This window comes from Balaenoptera physalus, assembly GCF_965194825.1.
Source record: "Balaenoptera physalus genome assembly, chromosome: 7".
Classification (NCBI taxonomy): domain Eukaryota; kingdom Metazoa; phylum Chordata; class Mammalia; order Artiodactyla; family Balaenopteridae; genus Balaenoptera; species Balaenoptera physalus.
In genome coordinates, this window is record NC_138886.1 from 20468218 (window position 1) to 20489177 (window position 20960).

The 20960-nt window shown below is 47.8% G+C and overlaps 1 protein-coding gene across 11 annotated transcripts in view; it reads right to left on the reverse strand.

The window, feature by feature from the left end:
* RGS3 (regulator of G protein signaling 3) overlaps nucleotides 1-20960 on the reverse strand; it is a 130778-nt gene that overhangs the window by 32802 nt on the left and 77016 nt on the right. Inside the window, exons 1-2 of one of the 11 annotated variants that reach the window (XM_082470270.1) lie at nucleotides 2643-3042; nucleotides 2486-2509 (exon numbers count right to left, since the gene is read on the reverse strand). The exons of 8 other annotated variants lie outside the window; for them this stretch is intronic. In XM_082470270.1, the coding sequence (XP_082326396.1) occupies nucleotides 2486-2509; nucleotides 2643-2696 (78 nt within the window). In that variant the 5' untranslated portion in view covers nucleotides 2697-3042. Of the gene's footprint in view, nucleotides 1-2276; nucleotides 2443-2485; nucleotides 2510-2642; nucleotides 3043-20960 lie in introns of those variants that run through there. 2 more of the 11 variants (XM_082470258.1, XM_082470260.1) reach the window with 2 other exon arrangements.

The following is a 20960-nucleotide window of genomic DNA, read 5'->3' on the forward strand; positions in this document are numbered from 1 at the left end:
TCAGCGGCCCTAGGAACCCAGCGGGGTGTGGGCATTCCCTCCTCAGCTGCGCCTCTTCTGGGGGAGCCAGGCAGACCACTGGCTGAGAACCACACGCTCCCCCAACCCTCCAATCCACCACCCTGGTTGGCACCATCCCAACAGGGCCCAATCTGAGCTCCAAGCTGCTGCAGTCTGTGCAAAGGACCAGGAGCATTGCATTCAAACCAGCTGGGGCTGCCCCTTCCACCCTCTGTGGCCCAGGCCATGGTGTGGACACCACACCACCCAGCCCAGCATGATCCCAGCCCAGCTTTCTCTGTTGCCTCAGCCAGGCTGAAGCCAAGGTTCTCCCTGCCTTGTCTCCTATCAAAAATCCCATCCCCCAACCCCTTGGCTCTGTGGGAGCAACCCTGCCCTGCAGAAACTAGGACCCTTCCAAAGGGACTCCTCGCCAGGCCTCAAGTTGGTAGTGCCCACTGTCTGCCAGGCAGAACTAGGAGATGGGTAGAAAGAGCTCACTTGGACGTCAGAGCTTGTCCTCAAGGAAACCCATCTGAGCCCTTTCCTATCATGCCCCAGGCCCCAGGCTGGGCCCTTGGGACCAAGGGATGAATAAGGCTCAAATCCCACATTAATAAGACATGAAGCAACCACAGTGGGTACCACCACCAAGGGACAGACAGATTCTAACTGCAGTATTTGCTCTAGTCATGGAAGTCTGGGTAGGATAAGACCTGGAGAGAAGAGAAGAGACGGGCTTTCCAGGCAGCGGGAACAGCATGTGCAAAGGCAAGAAGGCTAGGGGGTAGGGTGGTTTCACTGATACCAAATACTTATAATCAGAAGCGCCATCAACGATCTCTGGTTCAAAGTGCTGGAGACTCCCCAACAGGGGGTCACTCACCTCAGCTGCCTCCATCTTCACCATCCCCCTGCTGCAGCAGATGCCAGCCCAGGCCTGGAGCAGGCCCTGCTGCGGAACTTCGCTCCCCAAAGGGCCCGCCCTGGGCTAAGCCTTGCCACGTGCTAGGGCTGGCAAAGAGGGGAGGTGCCCCTTGGCTGGGCGTGGAGGACTCAAGAGGCCCTGGTGGAAACTTTGACTATGGCCGCAGTGCCCTGGCTGGGATCCCGCGGGCCCTCGCGGGTCAGACAGTACAGCTCCTTCCTTCCAGGAGATATACCCACTCCAGCCACCTCGAGAGGGGAGCCAGATAGCCCCCAGCCGTGAGGCCTGAGGGCAGCAAGGTGCTGCAAGTTTTTGGTGAGGGGCCCAGTGGCCCTGTACTTAGCTAGGCATCTCAAGCCAGGAGCGCCAGATTCAGAGCTGAGCTCAGGGTAACGGCACCCACATATCCTGTCCTCACTGTTCCAGGAGACAGACGTCCTCCATCCTGGTCCTGGCCAGAGATCTGCTGTGTGAACTTGGGCACAGCCCCTCCCCTCTCTGGACCTGGGCTTTCCTCAGCCCTGAGGTCCCAGGGCACAAGGGTTCTTCTTGGACACCCCAGGACAAGCGTAGAGATGTAGGGCCCCCAAGCTGATAAAAGAATTGGCCTCTGTCTGCTTACAGCGGCTTGCTCTGTGGGGTGAGCAGGTCCCTAACAATTATCCCCTTCCTTACGGGTCTCAGCAGGAGCCAAAGGAGCAGGTGCCAGACCTTCCCAAGAGGCTCAGGAGGCAGAGCATCTCTGCTTGTACTTCCAGTGAACATCACAGCAGAAGCCTCAGGGATCAGATGCAACCCCACCCCCAGTCCAGCCCCCGAGACCACCTCCCTCCCCTCATGGAACTAGGCAAGAACAGCCATCCTGGTGCCTCGTGTGGGGTCAGCATCCCTGACAAGATCGTCAGCACCGCTGGCTGAGCGCTCCCTCCCTATGCAGCGTCCCGACTTCTGCTCACCAAACATTCATTTCCCTCAGAAAGAAAAGCCAGCTGACCAGCCTTGAAGTGGGAGCAGCACACAGCGGAAGCATGCCCCTAGCCCTGCAGGCTCCCACCCACCCACCCCGAGACAGACAGACAGACAGACAAGCGCGCGCATGCGCGCGCGCGCGCACACACACACACACACACACACACACACACACACACACACACACACACACACACACACACACACACACACACACACACACACACACAGCTATCTCAGAGCGGAATACACATGGTTTGGTTGCAACATGCCTACCAATGGCTGTCCTAGGGAAGAAACAATAGAAACAGGGGCACGGGGTGGCCTGGACAAGAGCCCCCCGCCCGCCATACACACACCCTGGCACCGAGGCACCTACCCAGCACACTCCGGCAGGGACCCGGGGACTCCCGGCTGCCGCTCCTGCCAGCCCGCCCGCCCGCCCGCCCGGGTCTCCGCCCAGCTCCTCCCGCCGGCGGGCGGGCGGGCGGGCAGGCGGGCAGCTGTGGCAGCTCCTGGTGGCGCGTCAAGCGGCTGCCTTCCGCAGACAGAGCTCCTTTGTGTCCGCAGGGCTATTCATGGACTTACCCAAGGTCCCCAGGGGAGCGATACCTGCCGGGAAAAGCCGAACCAAATGACCAGGTTCCCCCTCCCACATCTAGGTAGCGTTTTCAAAACCCTTGCATCACTCGTCCCTCCTCCTCTTCCTCCTCCTCCTCCTCCAGCGCCCTTCCCAAACACACACCCTGTCCAGCCCGTTGCCGCCACTCTGGAGAGAGGTTGGACTTCTTTCTTCCATCACATAGAAAACTCTGTAATTTCCCAAGACACTTTCATCTGAAAAGGAGCCCGGGATGTCTCGAGGAAGAGTCTCGGCCACCCCGTCCTTCAGCCTGCCAGGGGCCGGGACGGCTCCTGGATTACAGGCTCACATGCGCCAGCCCTGGCTCCCCTGCCATCAGTCCCCAGGCCCGGGGCTGGCCCCCCGGAGTGCCGCTCTGGAGGGAGAGGCATCCATGGCTCACAGCAGCATTCCCTGGCACTGCTCCCCACACACATCCCGAGGGCTCCCCCAGCTGGGGCAGCGCGACCCCACTGGCCACAGCTCCGGCTCTCCGGCAGGACCAGGACGGAGCCAATCATGGAAACCTCCCGGCGCCCTCCCACCCCCACGTTGCTCTCGTCCCAGTGGGCGGCTGCAATTTAACCCAGGGTCCTGCAACCAACACGCACTGACTCCAAGAATGCCACCGCCCCTGGGGCGGGGGGGAGCGGCTGCTTCAGTCATCTCCCAGCAGCACCATCAGCACAGCCCAACACACATGTTTTTATTTAGCACTTTTGTGTGCCAAATCCGGGCAAGCAGAGATGGACAGAGAGCTTGGGGCTTCCTCCCCCCAGGACGGTGGCTGCGAGGAGCACATTACAACAGCCCAAGAGTTAGGCTCACAAGTGAAGGAGAGGTCCCTAACAGAGGGACCGCGGGGGGCAGAGGAAGAGCACTGGCCTGGGAGGCAAGGGTCCCCAGTTCAGGTTCCAGCTCCAGCCCTGGTTGACTGGGTGCACTGAGCAAGTCCCTGCCCATCTCTGAGCCTGGATTTCCTCATCTGTAAAATGGGGCTGACAACCCTTGACCTACCCACCTGGGGGGTTAATAGAGGATTCAGTGATCCCGGGCCAGGCACTATTTTGAGAGTTTGGCCTTCGTTAATTCATTTAATCCTCATCGGCACCTTGTGAGGCAGGTACTAGTATTACCCTATTTGCAGATGAAGAATCCAGCGTAGGGAATGGTAGTGGAAGCTGCCCACAGCTTGCTGTTTGAAGACCAGTAGGATTTGAAGACCGGTAGGTCCAACTCCAGGGTGCCCACTCGAAACCACTGTGCAGCCCCACAGGAAGCTGTCTTGCCAGCGCAAAGCTGTTTGATGCTGAGACTACGGCTGCTGCAGTTGCTTGTCTGATGTCAACAAACACACCCTGGGCTGCGCCTGGGGCTCAGGTCAGAGGTGTCTGTCCCATAGCCAGTTCCAGCCTGAACATGCTTACCACCCAAGTGGCAGGCAACCTGGATGTCAGCCCAGAAAAAAATGGGGCAGGAAGAGCCCCTATCCTCCTTTCCCACCTCACCCTGCCTCGGCCACCCTAGGCTGAAGTGCTGTCCCTCTGCCTCTTAGTCTCCTTGTACTAGTCTCAAAGTCTCTGAATGTCTGTCTCTGCCTGCCTCCTTGACCCTGTCTCTGACTCTCTATTCCTGTCTCTCTCACACATACCAGCATGTTCATGCATGCTGACATAAGAAAACATCCTTTATTAGGGTCAACTCGGAACAGCCCTCATCTGAGCTGGGCACTTAAGCACTCCGATCAACACTTTGCCTTGTCCCTGGGGGCAGATCCAAGGCAGTCCTTGCAGGGCCCAAGAACCCTCCAGATTGGAAGACTGTCATCCTGCAGGTTCCTGGGAAGCAGGGCCCATTCTTGTCCTGGGAAACTAAGGAGGTGAGTCTCAGGAGACGGCCAGTTCCAATGGGAGGCTGACAGTTCCAAGGGTGGAATTTCTGGTGCTTAGGATAAGATTCCTTAGGGTGGAGAGCCTGAATATAGGGTTCCTTGAGATGAGAGAAGTCCTTGAGTTCAGCTGAGTCTTCACCTCTCAATCAACAGTTTCAGAGCACCAACTACCTGCCAGGTTCTGTGCTGGGATGTGGTGGAGAACAGGCAGAAAGGGGCCCTGCACTCGCCAAGCCGACAGCTTAGTGATGGAGACAGACATCAGGCTCACAGTCAGACTAGCCAGCCCATCATTAGACACTGTGCCAGAGCAGCCCTGCCAACCCAGGGCACTGAGTCCAGAACAGATCCAGAATGCATTCATCAATACTCTGGACCACAAGGATAATGAGGAAAGGGCACAGCAGTTCAGTGCCCCAAGGCCCAGGAGCAGGCCAGGCCAGGCCAGGCTAGGAGAGCATCTAGTGCCTGGGGAGCCCAGGCGGCCACCGCCCACTGCCTCTCCATAGCTCCAGACACAAATCAACAAAGCATGTGGACCCTCCCAGTGTACAGCCTGGGGCAGGATGGGAGAGTCACTGTCAGTCAGGCTATCTAAGCCAAAAGGGCCCTTGGAGATCTTTCACTCTATAAATATTCCCTATTGACAGCCAGAGAAACTGAGGCCCAGAGAGGGTTAGTGACTTTCCCAAGGAAACAGAGCAACTGAGTGGCAGGGCTGGGACCAGAGCTTGCTAACTCCCAGTCCAGTGCTCCTTCTGTTGCACCCCAATGCTTCTCAGACCTATGTAAATGATGGTGCTATTCAGTACAGGAGGACTTGGGATCTAGGGAACAGCGAGATCCAGGTGGCCCACAGGCCACAGGATCAGCACCTGGGCCCTCAGAGCCTGGGCCCCATTTACTGATCTCCATATTTTATTTAACAAACACTTATTTGACAGTACGTGTCAGCACTGTTCAGAGCACTTCCCAATTACTGACTCATGAAATCTTCATAACCCTATCAGATATGATGTCTACTGTCCCCATTTTACAGATAGTTAAACAGAGGCGGAGAGATAATGAAACCTGCTCAAGGTCACCAGTAAGTGCACAGCTACAGATCAAACCCAATCCACTATCCGCTGTGCCCTGCACCACTGCACAGGGCGGCCATGGAACAGAGCCCTCCAGCTACATACTGAGAAGCCAGTTGGCTATACAGCCCAGCCATGCAGGCAAACGTCTCACTGTTCAGGCAAGCTGGCAGCAGCTTCCAGAGCTAGGACCAGGGAGGGTTAGCAGGGAGCCAGTGTATGTGCACCTCCCATTTTAAGAGAAGCAGCACCCCCAGGCAGAGCCCAAGGCTCCAGAGAGGCCCCTAAGGAGATGCAGCAGCAGCAAGATACAGCCCAGACACCCCGGACAGGCCGCTCCCCGCAGCCGCACCGCAGCAAGGCTCCGTCTGTCTTCCCTCACCGCCTCCACTGTGTTAAGCCTGGTCCGCCCGGAATTGTGTTCGCAAGACCCCGTCATGAACCCTGCACAGATGGAAACCCACCCACCTTCCTTTCCCATGCAGACTCCACCTGGGGGAGACTGAGCCTTGGCAATACCCTCCTCAAAAAAAGGAGGGTACCTGCCAAAAGTTATTTAATGAGCTTCCCTGTCCTGCCTTCTGATCCAAAATCTACTGGGATTTTATTCCAGGGTGGGGAGGAGAGTGATGCCGCTATGGCAGAAACTGGGCACAAAGCCAGGGAGGTGTGGTCCCAGCAATTCCAGAGCTTATGACAGACTAAGACCACGCCCATACCCCACCAGCAGCTGCTCAGGCTTTCACTGCCTTGGACAATGAAAGGACCAGGCCTGTGCTTGGGTGATGGGGGTAATGAAAGCCAGGGCTGGGACACACTGGCCCCGCCTTCTACAGAGCCCTGCCCCTGCCCCACCCTGTTACAGAATAGGGCAAAGGCCCTGGGTGGCCCTGGGGAACTGTGCAAGTATCTGCATATGCCTCTCCAGCCCAAGCTTTAAATCTGCTAACCCACTTAGGAAGTTCTGGGCCTTTACTCATTGGGTCTTACAGCCTTGGTTTTGGGGTCTATAGTCTCCATGCAGAAATGCCATCCCCACAGAAGAGTGGGCCAAGAAACATTTATTGGTTATTTCAATAACTACTGAATCCCTATTACGTGCTGGAGCCTGTACTCGGAACTATGGACACAGGCAGGGAAGCAGCCTGCTCCTGGGATCTGACTTGGAGGGTGGGCACAGCTGACTCTGGGGCTGATGCTTAATTAGGAACTGTCCTGCCATGTTCTGGCCTCTAGGACCCTAACAGCAGGGCAAGGGACACACTCTCCCACCACTTGCTAAGGGCATGCTCCTGGCTCTTCCTGGGGGCACCTGCCTTGTTCTCGGGGGCACGTGCTGCAAGTGGAGCGCGGGTGAGCAGGACAGAGCAGGCATCCATCCTCAGGTTCAAACCCAGGGGGAGTTTTGGCCTGCGGTCTGCAGAACCCAGGGCAGGTCCCTTCCCCCTTACTGGTCTCAGTCTTCCATCCCAAAATGAGGCCAGAGATGGGTGTCCAGTAGCCCCCCAGTTTCACTCCTCCCCTTCAAGAGTCAGTCCCAGGCCCCACAAGGTCCTCTCACTAAAGGATTAGGTTCTGTCAGCGGTATTTAGAAAGAGCACAGACTTTGCAGCCTAAAAAAAATTTGAATGTGAGTCATCTTTAGCAAGTCACTTTAATGTCTCTGAGTCTCAGTTTCCTCCTCTGTAAAACGGGGCTATTACCATCTGCCTCAATGGGCCCTGCAGAAGACTAAATGAGATAGTGCATACGGAGGGCCTGTTGTTGTGTTGTCATTGTTGCTGCTATCATCTGTCAAAGGACAGGATTGACCTTGAGTGGGTTGGTGAAAAGAGTAATGTTAGGACTTCCCTGGTGGCGCAGTGGTTAAGAATCCGCCTGCCAATGCAGGCGACACGGGTTTGAGCCCTGGTACGGGAAGATCCCACATGCCGCGGAGCAGCTAAGCCCATGTGCCACAACTACTGAGCCTGCACTCTAGAGCCCACGTGCCACAACTACTGAAGCCCGCACACCTAGAGCCCGTGCTCCGCAACAAGAGAAGCCACTGCAATGAGAAACCCACGCACCGCAACAAAGAGTAGCTCCCGCTCACTGCAACTAGAGGAAGCCCGCGTGCAGCAACGAAGACCCAACGCAGCCATAAATAAATTTATTTATTTAAAAAAAAAAAAAAAGAGTAATGTTAAATGTGAAAATATCTGTTGAGGGTCTAATAGATGAGAGCCTAACATGGTGCCCAGTTCTACTAATAGCTGATAATCACTAACATTTATTGAGCAACAGGCTACTATCATCATCCCCATCCTACAGATGGGAAAACTAAGGTACAGAAGGGTTACATGGCAAAGACAATGGCAAAATAGGCAGCATGGCACCAAGGTGTATGCTCTTAAGCTGTATGCCCTGCCCTAATTCATGTTCCCCAAATGTCTCTGCCCTTGACGTGTGCCTCTTCCTCAGCAACTTCAGGCAGCAAGGACAATCCCCAATCTGCTCATGGGAACTGCATCTCCCAACGACAGCCAGGGGAAGCCCACCTGCAGCAAAAGCCAGTAGACAAAAGTCCCCCCGGAGAGCTGGTCCTGAGAACTGTCGCTGGCCTGGGGCACGCATCACAGCCACCAAGCATCAGCCTGACCTTGGGTGCTGCAGTGGCACAGGATGGCCAAGAGCCACGACCGGCGCCTTTCCTGGCTCCAGTCCAACCAGCCATTCACTGGCCTGGGATTTCAGGCTTTGGGGAGCAATCCTCGACCCACTGTGCTTGTGCCAGCTCCAGGGTCAGGCCGTCTTGACTACTGGAGTTCCTGGGAAGTCTTCGGCACAGATGTGGAGGCCAGCCCTGTGACCTTGGCCGCTAAATGCAGTTCATCCCCGGACTCCCCCGAGTTCACCCCTTGCTTGGACTGTTGAGCCTAAGCCCGGGTCACCAAAAACAGAGGGTCAGCAGATGAAAAGACTGGACTGAAATGCTGGCTTTGCTGCTGTTTTCTGCAGGACCTGGGGCAAGGCCAGTCCCCTCCTTGGGCCTCAATTTCCCTGTCTCTAAAATGGGTGCTAGGGTTGGATGAGATCAGTGCCACCCAGCATGTGGTCTGCAGGATGCACTGGTCCATGAACTGCTTGTTACTGGTTTACAACAAGATAAGCAGCAAAATCACGAGTGTTTGGAAACTTCTGTAGCAACTTGACATTGCCATGACATCCAAGTGCAAGACAATGGAGTGGTCTGATTGAATACTTATAAGGCTGGTTCGGGTGCTGTCAAACCAGCATGAGATATCATATATAGTGTGCGTCTTAACAAAAGTATAAGGCTCTTCACCGCAGGTGATTTAAGAAGCCCTGGTCAAAATGTCCTTGTTTCTACGAGAACTCACTAACTAGGCCTCTAACACAGCTCTCACACCTGCAGTGGGACTCATGATCCTGTCACCCACATGCTTCCCTCTCCACTGCTCCCAGCTCAGAGAACGGCACCACCAATCACCTGTTTGCCTGAACCAGACTCATGGGCGTCATCCCTATCCCAAACTCTCCCCCCATGCAATTAATCACCAGATTTCGCAGATCCCACCTCCTCCACATCATGCGGATCTCTCATCTCTCGATCCCTGCTGCCTGCACCCTAGTCCAAGGCACCAGCACCTCTTCCCAGGGTGAGGGCAACAGCCTCCTAACTGCTCTCTACCTCTCACCTTGCCATCCTCTACGCCATTCTCGTCAACAAGGCTGTGAGCTTTCTATGACACACATCGAACACAGAGCTCCCAGCGCCCCAGGATAAAGTTCAGCCTCCTTACACACCCTCTCGGACCCTGAACACTCCTCCAGCTCATCTCGTGCTTCCTTTTCCCCTCCCTCATGCCCCCACGCACTCTGGTCTACCTCAAGGTCCTCACCTAGAGTGATCCTTCCTACATCCCAGCTCCTGCCCCTTGCCTCATGTCCCTGACCAGATCCTCCCAGTAGGTGCCCTCATTGGGCCTTCTGTCACAAATGTCATCTTTTCATTATATATTGTTCATACTTGGTTGGGGTCTGTCTTTCCTCCTATTGTCCTCCACCACACTAGACTATTAATTAGCCCTATGGAGATGAGAACTATGTTGGTTGATGAACGACAAAGTAGAGAACATTTGCCTGACCAGCTTCTATCTGTGCTTCTTTGCCATCTGAGGAACCACCCATCCTTCCCTCACTCTCAAACCAGGTGATTCACGTGGAACTGACCCATCTCCCATTCCAGGGATGGCCATGTGACCCAGGCCACAGCCAGTCACTTTATCCCATCCTATTGTCTTCAGTGACTGGGATAGGCACATGATCCAGCTTGAAACAATAAGACTCAGACCCAGGATTATTGCTGAAATGATTGAGGGAGTCAAACCGTAAGGCCTTCACCCTGGTATTTCTGGCAACTGTCTGCCATCACTAAGGGAGTGAGCCAACACATAAGCAGGTAGAGCCAAGAGATAGAGCAGGTGAAGCCAGTTCTTGGTGATATTGCTCAAGGTCTTGAATCCAGCTATGCCTGAAGGCTACCCTCCTAAATCCAATAAATTCCATTTCTTGGCTGAAGCTAATTTGAGTTGGATTCTTGTCACTTGCAACTGGAAGATTCTTGACTAATGTGTGCTGAATCACCAGTGTTTAGCACAGTGTCTGACATACAATAAGTACTCTGGAATTATTTTTTCATTCATGCAGTCATTCAACAAACATTCAGCAGTGAGAAGGTGACAGGGTCTGCTTTATAGGAAGAATCATCTTGGCTGCTGTTTAGAGAGGTGACTAAAGGAACAGGAGTACGAACCAGGAGATCCACCAGGAGACCATGCAGTAGTACCAGGGACAGAGATGAGGCCTGAAGAGCATGGCTGAACAGAGGGAAAAAGGGGGAGGGTAAGATTCCCAATTCTGAATTCACTGGAGAACCTCTGATGATCTCTGCTCCTCTCTGGTCCTCAGTTTCTCAGTCTCTTTCAGCTCCTTCATTCTAGCATCCCTATGTTTTCTCCTACTGCTTATAGAGTCCCTAGCTGTCAACACTCAAATTTTCACTGAAGGGTATTGAGGTCAGGGTCAGGGTCAAGTCTGGAGGTTGGTTCTGACAGGCAGGGCGTATAGCACAGTAGCTAAGAACACAGGTTCTGAAGCCAGATGCCTGAGTTTGGATCATGGACTATACCTCCTAGCTGTGAGACCTTGTACAGTCTATTTAACCTCTCTGTTCCTTTGTTTCTTCACCTATAAAGTGGGAATAATAACAACAGTGTTAAGCAGATTGCATATTACAGCAGAAGGAAAGTACATTTGATAAATATTAGGTGGTATTATTATTATTATTTGTAGTAGGAAATCCAAAAAGAGGAAATTTTAAAACATAGAAAATAAATTATTCCAAAAATCAGTAAAAAATTTCCCTGAACTAAGGGAAGACTTGGGTCTTCAGACCGGAAAGGCTTACCTAGTTAGTACCAGGAAAAATTACCAAAAGAGAGCAAACAACTAGAAATAATCTGGGGAAATTTCTAAATTCCAAAGATTGGAAAGAGAAATCCTGCTTGCTTCCATAAAGAAACTTTAGCGAATCAAGTGAGTACTGCACTTCTTACAACACCAAATGCTGGGACAATAGAGCCTTTCTCTCAGGTTTCTGGGGGAGAAGGACTATTAACCTAGAATTCACTACTCAGGCAAAAGATGACTCAAACATGAGGGCAAATATTTTCAGACTTACAAAGACTAAGAAAGTATGCCACCCACAGATCCTTTCTGAAAAATTTACCCAAGAAAGCTCTCCAGACCAAAATGAATCAAAATCCAGAAGTCAAGAAAAAGATGCTGTGGGATACAAGAGCCTGGCAAGCAATGAAGCCAGAAACATTTATACACTTAACTACGGATGACATAATTGATAAGTTAAATGTAATTTTAAGTAAATGATTCTCAAAATGCAATAGAACTAATGTTTAAGAATAATAACAATCAGGGCTTCCCTGGTGGCACAGTGGTTAAGAATCTGCCTGCCAATGCAGGGGACGTGGGTTCAAGCCCTGCTCCAGGAAGATCCCACATGCCGCAGAGCAACTAGGCCCGTGAGCCACAACTACTGAGCCCATGTGCCACAACTACTGAAGCCCACGCTCTTACAGCCCGTGCTCCGCAACAAGAGAAGCCACCGCAATGAGAAACCTGTGCACCACAATGAAGAGTAGCCCCCCTCTCCGCAACCAGAGAAAGCCCGTGCGCAGCAATGAAGACCCAAAGTAGCCGAAAATAAATAAATAAATTTTTTTTTAAAAAAAAGGAATAATAACAATCAGAAATAAAATTTCAGATGATTTCAGCAATACCTAGGAGTCATGGAGAAAAGCAAAGAGAAGTATGGGCCAGCTGCCATGCTTATTATGGGTTGTAGGACATGAGGACACGCTATTATAGATCTGGTGTCATTTTTTTTTTTTTTTAACATCTTTATGGAGTATAATCGCTTTACAATGGTGTGTTAGTTTCTGCTTTATAACAAAGTAAATCAGCTATACATAAACATATATCCCCATATCTCCTCCCTCTTGCATCTCCCTCCCACCCTCCCTATCCCACCCCTCTAGGTGGTCACAAAGCACCGAGCTGATCTCCCTGTGCTATGCGGCTGCTTCCCACTAGCTAGCTATTTTACATCTGGTAGTGTATATATGTCCATACCACTCTCTCACTTCGCCCCAGCTTACCCTTCCCCTCCCTGTGTCCTCAAGTCCATTCTCTAAGTCTGCGACTTTATTCCTGTCCTGCCCCCTAGGTTCTTCAGAACCATTTTATTTTATTTTATTTTATTTAGATTCCATATATATGTGTTAGCATACAGTATTTGCTTTTCTCTTTCTGACTTACTTCACTCGTATGACAGACTCTAGGTCCATCCACCTCACTACAAATAACTCAATTTCGTTTCTTTTTATGGCTGAGTAATATTCCATTGTATATATGTGCCACATCTTCTTTATCCATTCATCTGTCGATGGACACTTAGGTTGCTTCCATGTCCTGGCTATTGTAAATAGAGCTGCAATGACCATTGTGGTACATGACTCTTTTTGAATTATGGTTTTCTCAGGGTATATGCCCAGTAGTGGGATTGCTGGGTCGTATGGTAGTTCTATTTTTAGTTTTTTAAGGAACCTCCAGACTGTTCTCCATAGTGGCTGTATCAATTTACATTCCCACCAACAGTGCAAGAGGGTTCCCTTTTCTCCACATCCTCTCCAGCATTTATTGTTTGTAGATTTTTTTTGGTGTCATTCTTGATATTGAAATACGTCAGTAAAAAAGATATGGGTAAAATCACCAGCAGACTAGAATTAGGGTGTGTAACTTCAGAGGAAATTTTGCAGAAGAATAATGAGAAGTTAGCCTTGGGATATTTAATACTACTAAAACATATTATGAAGCTACAGTGATTAAGTCTCAGTATGATGTAGAAATAGACGAATAAATGAGGGAAACAAGCGAATTCAAAAATCAACCCACCAATGTGTGGAAATTTGGTCTATGATAAATGAGTAAAGGAAGGATAACTCAAAAAAATAGGTTTGGAAAAACTGGTCAACCACTTGGGGAAAAAATTAGTAAGAGTTCCATCTGACACCAGGCACTAGATTAAGTGCAGATGAAGTAAAAATACGAATGTAAAACATAAAAAGTTAAAAGTACTGGAAAAATATACAGAAGAATATTTGTTATAATTTTGAAGAGGAAAAGGCCTCAGAAAGTATAGCCCCCTACCCTCAAAAAACAGACTTGACTACAAAAATATTTGATTATTAAAAAATGTTAACTTCTGAATGATAAAAGATACTATAAATAAAGTTAAAAGATAAGTGATAAACTGGAAAAAATATTTGTAACCTACATAATAAGCAAACGGTTAATATTCTAATATTACAAGTAAAACAAATGCCCCAGTAGAAAACTGGGCAAATGATATGAACTGATGAGCCGAAGAAGAAATATAAATGACTAATAAATGTAAAAAGAAGCCCAACCTCACCAATAATCAAATAATTATAAATTAAAATAAAATATAAATTTTCCCTTTTCATACAAACAAAGAATTAAGAGCAATGACATCCAATATTAGGTTGGGTGTAGGGAAATAGGCACTGTCATTCACTGTGATGTAAATTGTACATCTACTTAACCTCTCTGTTTCTTTGTTTTCTCATCTGTAGAATGGGGATAATAACAATAATGTTGGACAGATTACATGTTTAAACAGAAGGAAAGCATTTGTAGAGCACTTTGGTAGTGTGTGTCACGCTCTATCCTACAGAAAAGTGCAGCAAGATGTAACATTCTCAGGATGTTTATTGCAGCAGTGCTCATAATGTCAAAACATTGGAAACAACCTGATTGCACATCAGTATGGGGGGCAGTTAAATAAATTATGGCCCACTGGCTACTAAAAACAAAGAGGGATACAGCCACTATGGAGAACAGTATAGACGTTCCTCAAAAAACTAAAAATACAACAACCATATGACCCAGCAATCCCACTCCTGGTCATATACCCAGAGAAAAACATAATTCAAAAAGATACATGCACCCCAATGTTCATTGCAGCGCTATTTACAACAGCCAGGACATGGAAGCAACCTAAATGTCCATCAACAGAGGAATGGAGGGCTTCCCTGGTGGCACAGTGGTTGAGAATCTGCCTGCCAATGCAGGGGACACAGGTTCGAGCCCTGGTCTGGGAAGATCCCACATGCCGCGGAGCAGCTAGGCCCGTGAGCCACAATTACTGAGCCTGCGCGTCTGGAGCCTGTGCTCCGCAACAAGAGAGGCCGTGATGGTGAGAGGCCCGCGCACCGCGATGAAGAGTGGCCCCCACTTGCCGCAGCTAGAGAAAGCCCTCGCACAGAAACGAAGACCCGGCACAGCCATAAATAAACAAATAAAAATAAATAAATAATTTAAAAAAAAAAACAGAGGAATGGATAAAGAAGATGTGCTACATATATACAATGGAATATTACTCAGCCATAAAAAGGAACGAAATAGTGCCATTTGCAGAGATATGGATAGATCTAGAGACTGTCATACAGGGTGAAGTAAGTCAGAAAGAGAAAAACAAATATCATATATACTATTGCTTATATGTGGAACCTAGAAAAATGGTACAGATGAACTTATCTGCAAAGCAGAAATAGAGACACAGATGTAGAGAACAAACTTACGGATACCAAGGGGGTTGGGGGTGGGATGAACTGGGAGACTGGGATTGACATACATACACTACTATGTATAAAATAGATAACTAATGAGAACCTACTGCATAGCTCAGGGAACTCTACTCAGTGCTCTGTGGTGACCTAAATGGGAAGGAAATCTAAAAAAGAGGGGATAGATGTATATGTATAACTGATTCACTTTGCTGTACAGCACAAACTAACACAACATTGTAAAGCAACTATACTCCAATAAAAATTAATTTTAAAAAATTTTTAAATAAAAATAAAAGGAAAGAGGGAAAACTTTAAGACTGATGTGAAAGGTTTATATGATATACTAAGTTTATGTGTATGGAAAAAATATTTGGAGGAACACACCAAACTTACAGTAGTGGCTATCAATGGGGAAAGGGCTTGGAGAATGGGAGATTTTCTTTATTTTATTCAGCTCAGCAATGTTTAGGATATATTTGTACAAGTTTTGTACAAGTATATCAAGGAGTATATGTAATGCAAATAAATAAATATTCCCATTTGTAATATAAATAAAAATTTTCAATTTCCTCAAATAAGTTTAACAACAAATGTACAAGACCAGTATAGAAAATTTTTTTTCAAAACTTTACTTTGGAAATCTTAAAAGAAGATTTGCATAAATGAAGAGACATAATCCTATTCCTGGATGGGAAGACAGTGTTGTATAGACTTCAAAACTCCCCTTTTTGATGTATATTTTTAAATGTAATTACAATGCAAATCTCAATGAGATTTAGGGGGGAGAGGCAGGGAGGAGGTGGGGACTGAATAAAATTATATTGAATTGCATTTAAAGGAACAAATATTCATTAATCATTAGAGAAATGCAAATCAAAACTACAATGAGGGACTTCCCTGGTGGCACAGTGGTTAAGAATCTGCCTGCCAGTGCAGGGGACAGGGGTTCGAGACCTGGTCTGGGAAGATCCCACATGCCGCGGAGCAACTAAGCTCATGCATCACAACTACTGAGCCTGCGCTCTAGAGCCCACGAGCCACAACTGCTGAGCCCATGTGCCACAACTACTGAAGCCCCCGTGACTAGAGCCCGTGCTCCAAAACAAAAGAAACCACCGCAGTGAGAAGCATGTGTACCGCAATGAAGAGTAGCCACCGCTCGCCACAACTAGAGAAAGCCCACGTGCAGCAACGAAGACCCAAAGCAGCCAATAAATAAATAAATAAATAAATAAATAACTACAATGAGATGGGCCTCCCTGGTGGCGCAGCGGTTGAGAGTCTGCCTGCCAATGCAGGGGACAAGGGTTCGAGCCCTGGTCTGGGAGGATCCCACATGCCGCGGAGCGGCTAGGCCCGTGAACCACGGCTATTGAGCCTGCGCGTCTGGAGCCTGTGCTCTGCAACAAGAGAGGCCGCGATAGTGAGAGGCCCGTGCACCGCGATGAAGAGTGGCCCCCACTTGCCGCAACTAGAGAAAGCCCTCGCACAGAAATGAAGACCCAACACAATCAAAAATAAATAAATAAATAAAATTTTTAAAAAAAGAAAAGAAATAGTTACTTTAAAAAAAAAAAACTGGGGCTTCCCTGGTGGCGCAGTGGTTGAGAATCTGCCTGCCAATGCAGGGGACACGGGTTCGAGCCCTGGTCTGGGAAGATCCCACATGCCGCGGAGCAACTAGGCCCGTGAGCCACAATTACTGAGCCTGCGCGTCTGGAGCCTGTGCTCCGCAACAAGAGAGGCCGCGATAATGAGAGGCCCACGCACTGCGATGAAGAGTGGCCCCCGCTTGCCGCAACTAGAGAAAGCCCTCGCACAGAAACGAAGACCCAACACAGCCATAAATAAATTTAAAAAAAAAAAAAAAAAAAAAAACTACAATGAGATATCATCTCACACCAGTCAGAATGGCCATCATCAAAAAATCTACAAACAATAAATGCTGGAGAGGGTGTGGAGAAAAGGGAACCCTCTTGCAATGCTGGTGGGAATGTAAATTGATACAGCCACTATGGAGAATAGTATGGAGGTTCCTTAAAAAACTAAAAATAACTACCATACGACCCAGCAATCCCACTACTGGGCATATACCCAGAGAAAACCGTAATTCAAAAAGAGTCATGTACCAAAATGTTCATTGCAGCTCTATTTACAATAGACAGGACATGGAAGCAACCTAAGTGTCCATCGACAGATGAATGGATAGAGAAGATGTGGCACGTATGTACAATGGAATATTACTCAGCCATAAAAAGGAAAGAAACTGAGTTATTTGTAGTGAGGTGGATGGACCTAGAGACTGTCATACAGAGTGAAGTAAGTCAGAAAGAGAAAAACAAATACCGTATGCTAACACATATATATGGAATCTAAAAAAAAAAAAAAAAAAGAAAAAAAAGAAAAAAAATTGGTCAGAAGAACCTAGGGGCAAGACGGGAATAAAGATGCAGACCTACTAGAGAATGGACTTGAGGATACGGGGAGGGGGAAGGGTAAGCTGGGACGAAGTGAGAGAGTGGCATGGACATATATACACTACCAGATGTAAAATAGCTAGCCAGTGGGAAGCAGCCGCATAGCACAGGGAGATCAGCTCGGTGCTTTGTGACCACCTAGAGGGATGGGATAGGGAGGGTGGGAGGGAGGGAGATGCAAGAGGGAAGAGATATGGGGACATTTGTAGATGTATAACTGATTCACTTTGTTATAAAGCAGAAACTAACACACCATCGTAAAGCAATTATACTCCAATAAAGATGTTAAAAAAAATAAAAGAACAAATATGTGAGAACAGGATTATTTTTTTAAAAGAGTAATGAGAGGATACTTATCCTAATATAATGTAAAAGCACTGGAGCAAATAACTGTTTGGAAAGAATGAAAAGCATTTTTGCTCATAGCATATACCAAAGTAAATTCCAGATAGACTAAATGTTAAAAGTTGAAAAATAAAACCATAAAGTTCAAGGTGTGGGGGGAAGTGAATATTGTATAACCCTGGGGTGGATATCACAACACTAAAGGCAAAAAAATATTTTTTTTAATTTATAAATATGATATTAGTCATCAGAAAAACACAATTCAAAACCACAATGAGATGCTATTTCACACCCACTAGGATGGCTATGATTTTAAAAAAACAGGAAAATAACAAGTGTTAGAGAGAATGTGGAGAAATTGGAATACTTGTACGCTGATGGTGGGAAGGTAAAATCATGAAGCTACTTTGGAAAAGAGTCTAGCAGTTCCTCAGAAAGTTAAAAAGAGTTACCATTTGATCCAGGAATTCTACTCCTATGTATATACTCAAAAGAAATGAAAACATACGTCCACACAAAAACTTGTACACAAACATTTATGGCAGCATTATTCATAATAGCCCAAAGGTGGAAACAACCCAAAGATTCATCAACAGATGACTGAATAAATAAAATGTGGTATAGCCATACAATGGAATATTATTCCACCATAAGAGGAATAAGGTCCTGATACATGCTACAACATGGATAAACCTTGAAAACCTCATGCTAAATGAAGGAAGCCAGTCACAAAAGACTTAATATTACATGATTCCATTTATAGGAAATGTCCAGAACAAATCTATAGAGACAGAAAGTGGATTAGTGGTTGTGTAGGGCTGGAGGAGATGGGGGAATGGGTGGGTGATAGCTAAAGGGTATAGTTTCTTTTGGAAATAATGAAAATGTTCTAAAATAGACTGTGGTGATGGTTGCACAAGTCTGTGAATATACTAAAAAACCACTGAGTTGTACACTTTAAAAGGATAAATTGTATGATATGTGAATAATACTTCATTAAAGCTGCCACCAAAGCAATTTACAGATATGACTACCTATAAATCAGAAACACCTATAGTTTAAAAAAATAAAAGGTTAATATACAAATATCCTTATTTTATAAAGAGCTCTTGTGAATTAATAAACTATAAGCAGCCCAACAGAAAAATGGGCAAAAGATCTGAACAAGCTACTCACAAAAGAGGTAATGTAAATAACTAAAAGGCATATAAACATCCAACATCTCTAGTACTCAAAGAAATGAACCTACTAAAAAATGTAACAATGCACAGTGTTGGTGAGTGTGTGGGGAAATGGTCTCTTACCCAGACTGTCTCAATTTCCTTGGGACTGAGGGGTTTCCCAGGAACAAGAATTTCCATGTTAAAAAGGGAGAGTCTGGGGCAAAGCAGGACGAATTGGTCAATCTTAACTGGGATTATAAATTGGTACAATCATTCTGGAGAGTAATTTGGCAATAGGTATCGAGAGCCTTTTTTACAAATATATACCCTTTCATCTGGAAATTCTAGTACCAGGAATTTATTCTAACAAAACGTTCATTTATCAACAAGTATTTGTGGTGGGTCAAAGATGTACACTGGACGCTGGGGATATAGCTATAAAGGTTTTTATCTCAGGTTTTTGTAACAATGAAATATTGGCAACAACCTAAATGTTGACCTACTGGAGATTTTTTTAAATAAAACTTGTTTCATCTACACAATGAAATACTCTATAGGCACTAAAAATGATGTTGTAGAAGCACATTTATTGACATGGAAACGTGGATACACTACATTGTTAAATGGAAAAAAGCAACTTAGAAAACTGTGGGCAACCCCAATTTGCAATTTGTTTATACACACAAACCGTATATGTGTGTATAAACAAATGCCTGACAGGATACACCCCAAAATGTTAACAGTGGTTATCTCTGGGTGTTGGGATTAAGGGTGAACTTCATTTCCTTCTCCTGTTTCAACTGTACTAAATGTTTTCTTCATAATAAACATGAATTACTTTTGTAACAATACAACAAAAGTCAACTGCATTCAAAAAAAAAAAAAAAACCCACACCTGCCATGCCCTCATGGGTGAAGGGCCAAAGAAGGGGGCTGCAGAGTCAAGCACATGTTCACACTTGATCTGGCAATAACAGCTGCCACTAAGCACAGTCATCCCTTGGTATCCTGTGGGGTGGGAGGTGGGTGGTTCCAGGACCCCCAGCAGATACCAAAATCCAGGGATGCTCAAGTCACATATATAAAATGGCATAGTATTTGCATAGAACCTACACACATCCCTCCCATATACTTTAAATCATCTCTAGATTACCTATAATACTAATACAATGTAAATGCCATGTAAATAGTTGTACGACGGAAATACTATGTAAATAGTCGCCAGCTCAGCAAATTCAAGTTTTGCTTTTTGGAACTTTCTGGAATGTTGTTTTTTTTTTTCTATCTGCGGTTGGTTAAATTTGTGGAAGCAGAACCCGCAGATGCGGAGGGCTGTCTGTACCTACTACACGCCAGGCACTTTGCACAGACCATTCCCCTTACTCCTCAGGAGAACCCTGTGAGAGAGATGTCCTTGTCTCATTTGACAGAGGCTAGGTGACATGCCAGTAATCCCATAGCCAGTGAGAAGCAGAGCTGGGATTTGAACCCTGGCCTGCCTACCTCTGAATCAGGCCCCTGCCTCTACCTTAGCTGCCCCTGCTTGTTCCTGGGGATGGGCAGAGAAAGGTCCCAAGCCACTAGGCCCTCTGTCCTGCAGGCTGGTTCTATGCGGCCCCTTGTCCTCCCTCCCTGCAGACAGTCTAGGGGGCGACAGAAGGACAAATCAGCAAGGGTGGGGACAACGGCAAGGGGAAGGCGTGGCGCTGGCAGGCCAGTTGGCTGAGGTCAGGGCTCAGGGCAGACTAGCCAGGGACTCCTCGCCTGCTGGGCGACATTCAGGAAGCCTAACCACATCCGGCCCCAGGAGTTCCCAGGCCCTGTGCGCTCCCAGTGGCAGGGAGAGAAAACCTCGCCCGGCCTGCTGCCGCCCTGCTAAAAGCAGGAGGAAAACAGCCTACCATCTGAGACCTTCCCCCTGGGCTGGGGATGGCTGGCCAGTCCTTTCCCCACTCCGGGCCTCCAGGGTCTCCTCTTCTGTGTGAGGAGGGGCCGTGAGAGCTGGTGGCTCCAGGACCCTCCCAGATCTAAATTCTCTGAATCGATGGCGCTTCCTCACAGAGGGCCCGGCAGGAAGAGGAAGGGGGTGAGGCGTCCCACCCAGCTCCCGAAGGAGCCCCTTCCTCTTCCCCTCAGCTCCAATCCCACTACTATTTTTAGAACTGGGAGCGTCTCCGCCAGCCCTGCCCTGCTCAGAGCTCCAGGTAAAACACAGCAGCCCCATTCATTCCGCTCCAGCAAGAACGCGCTGGG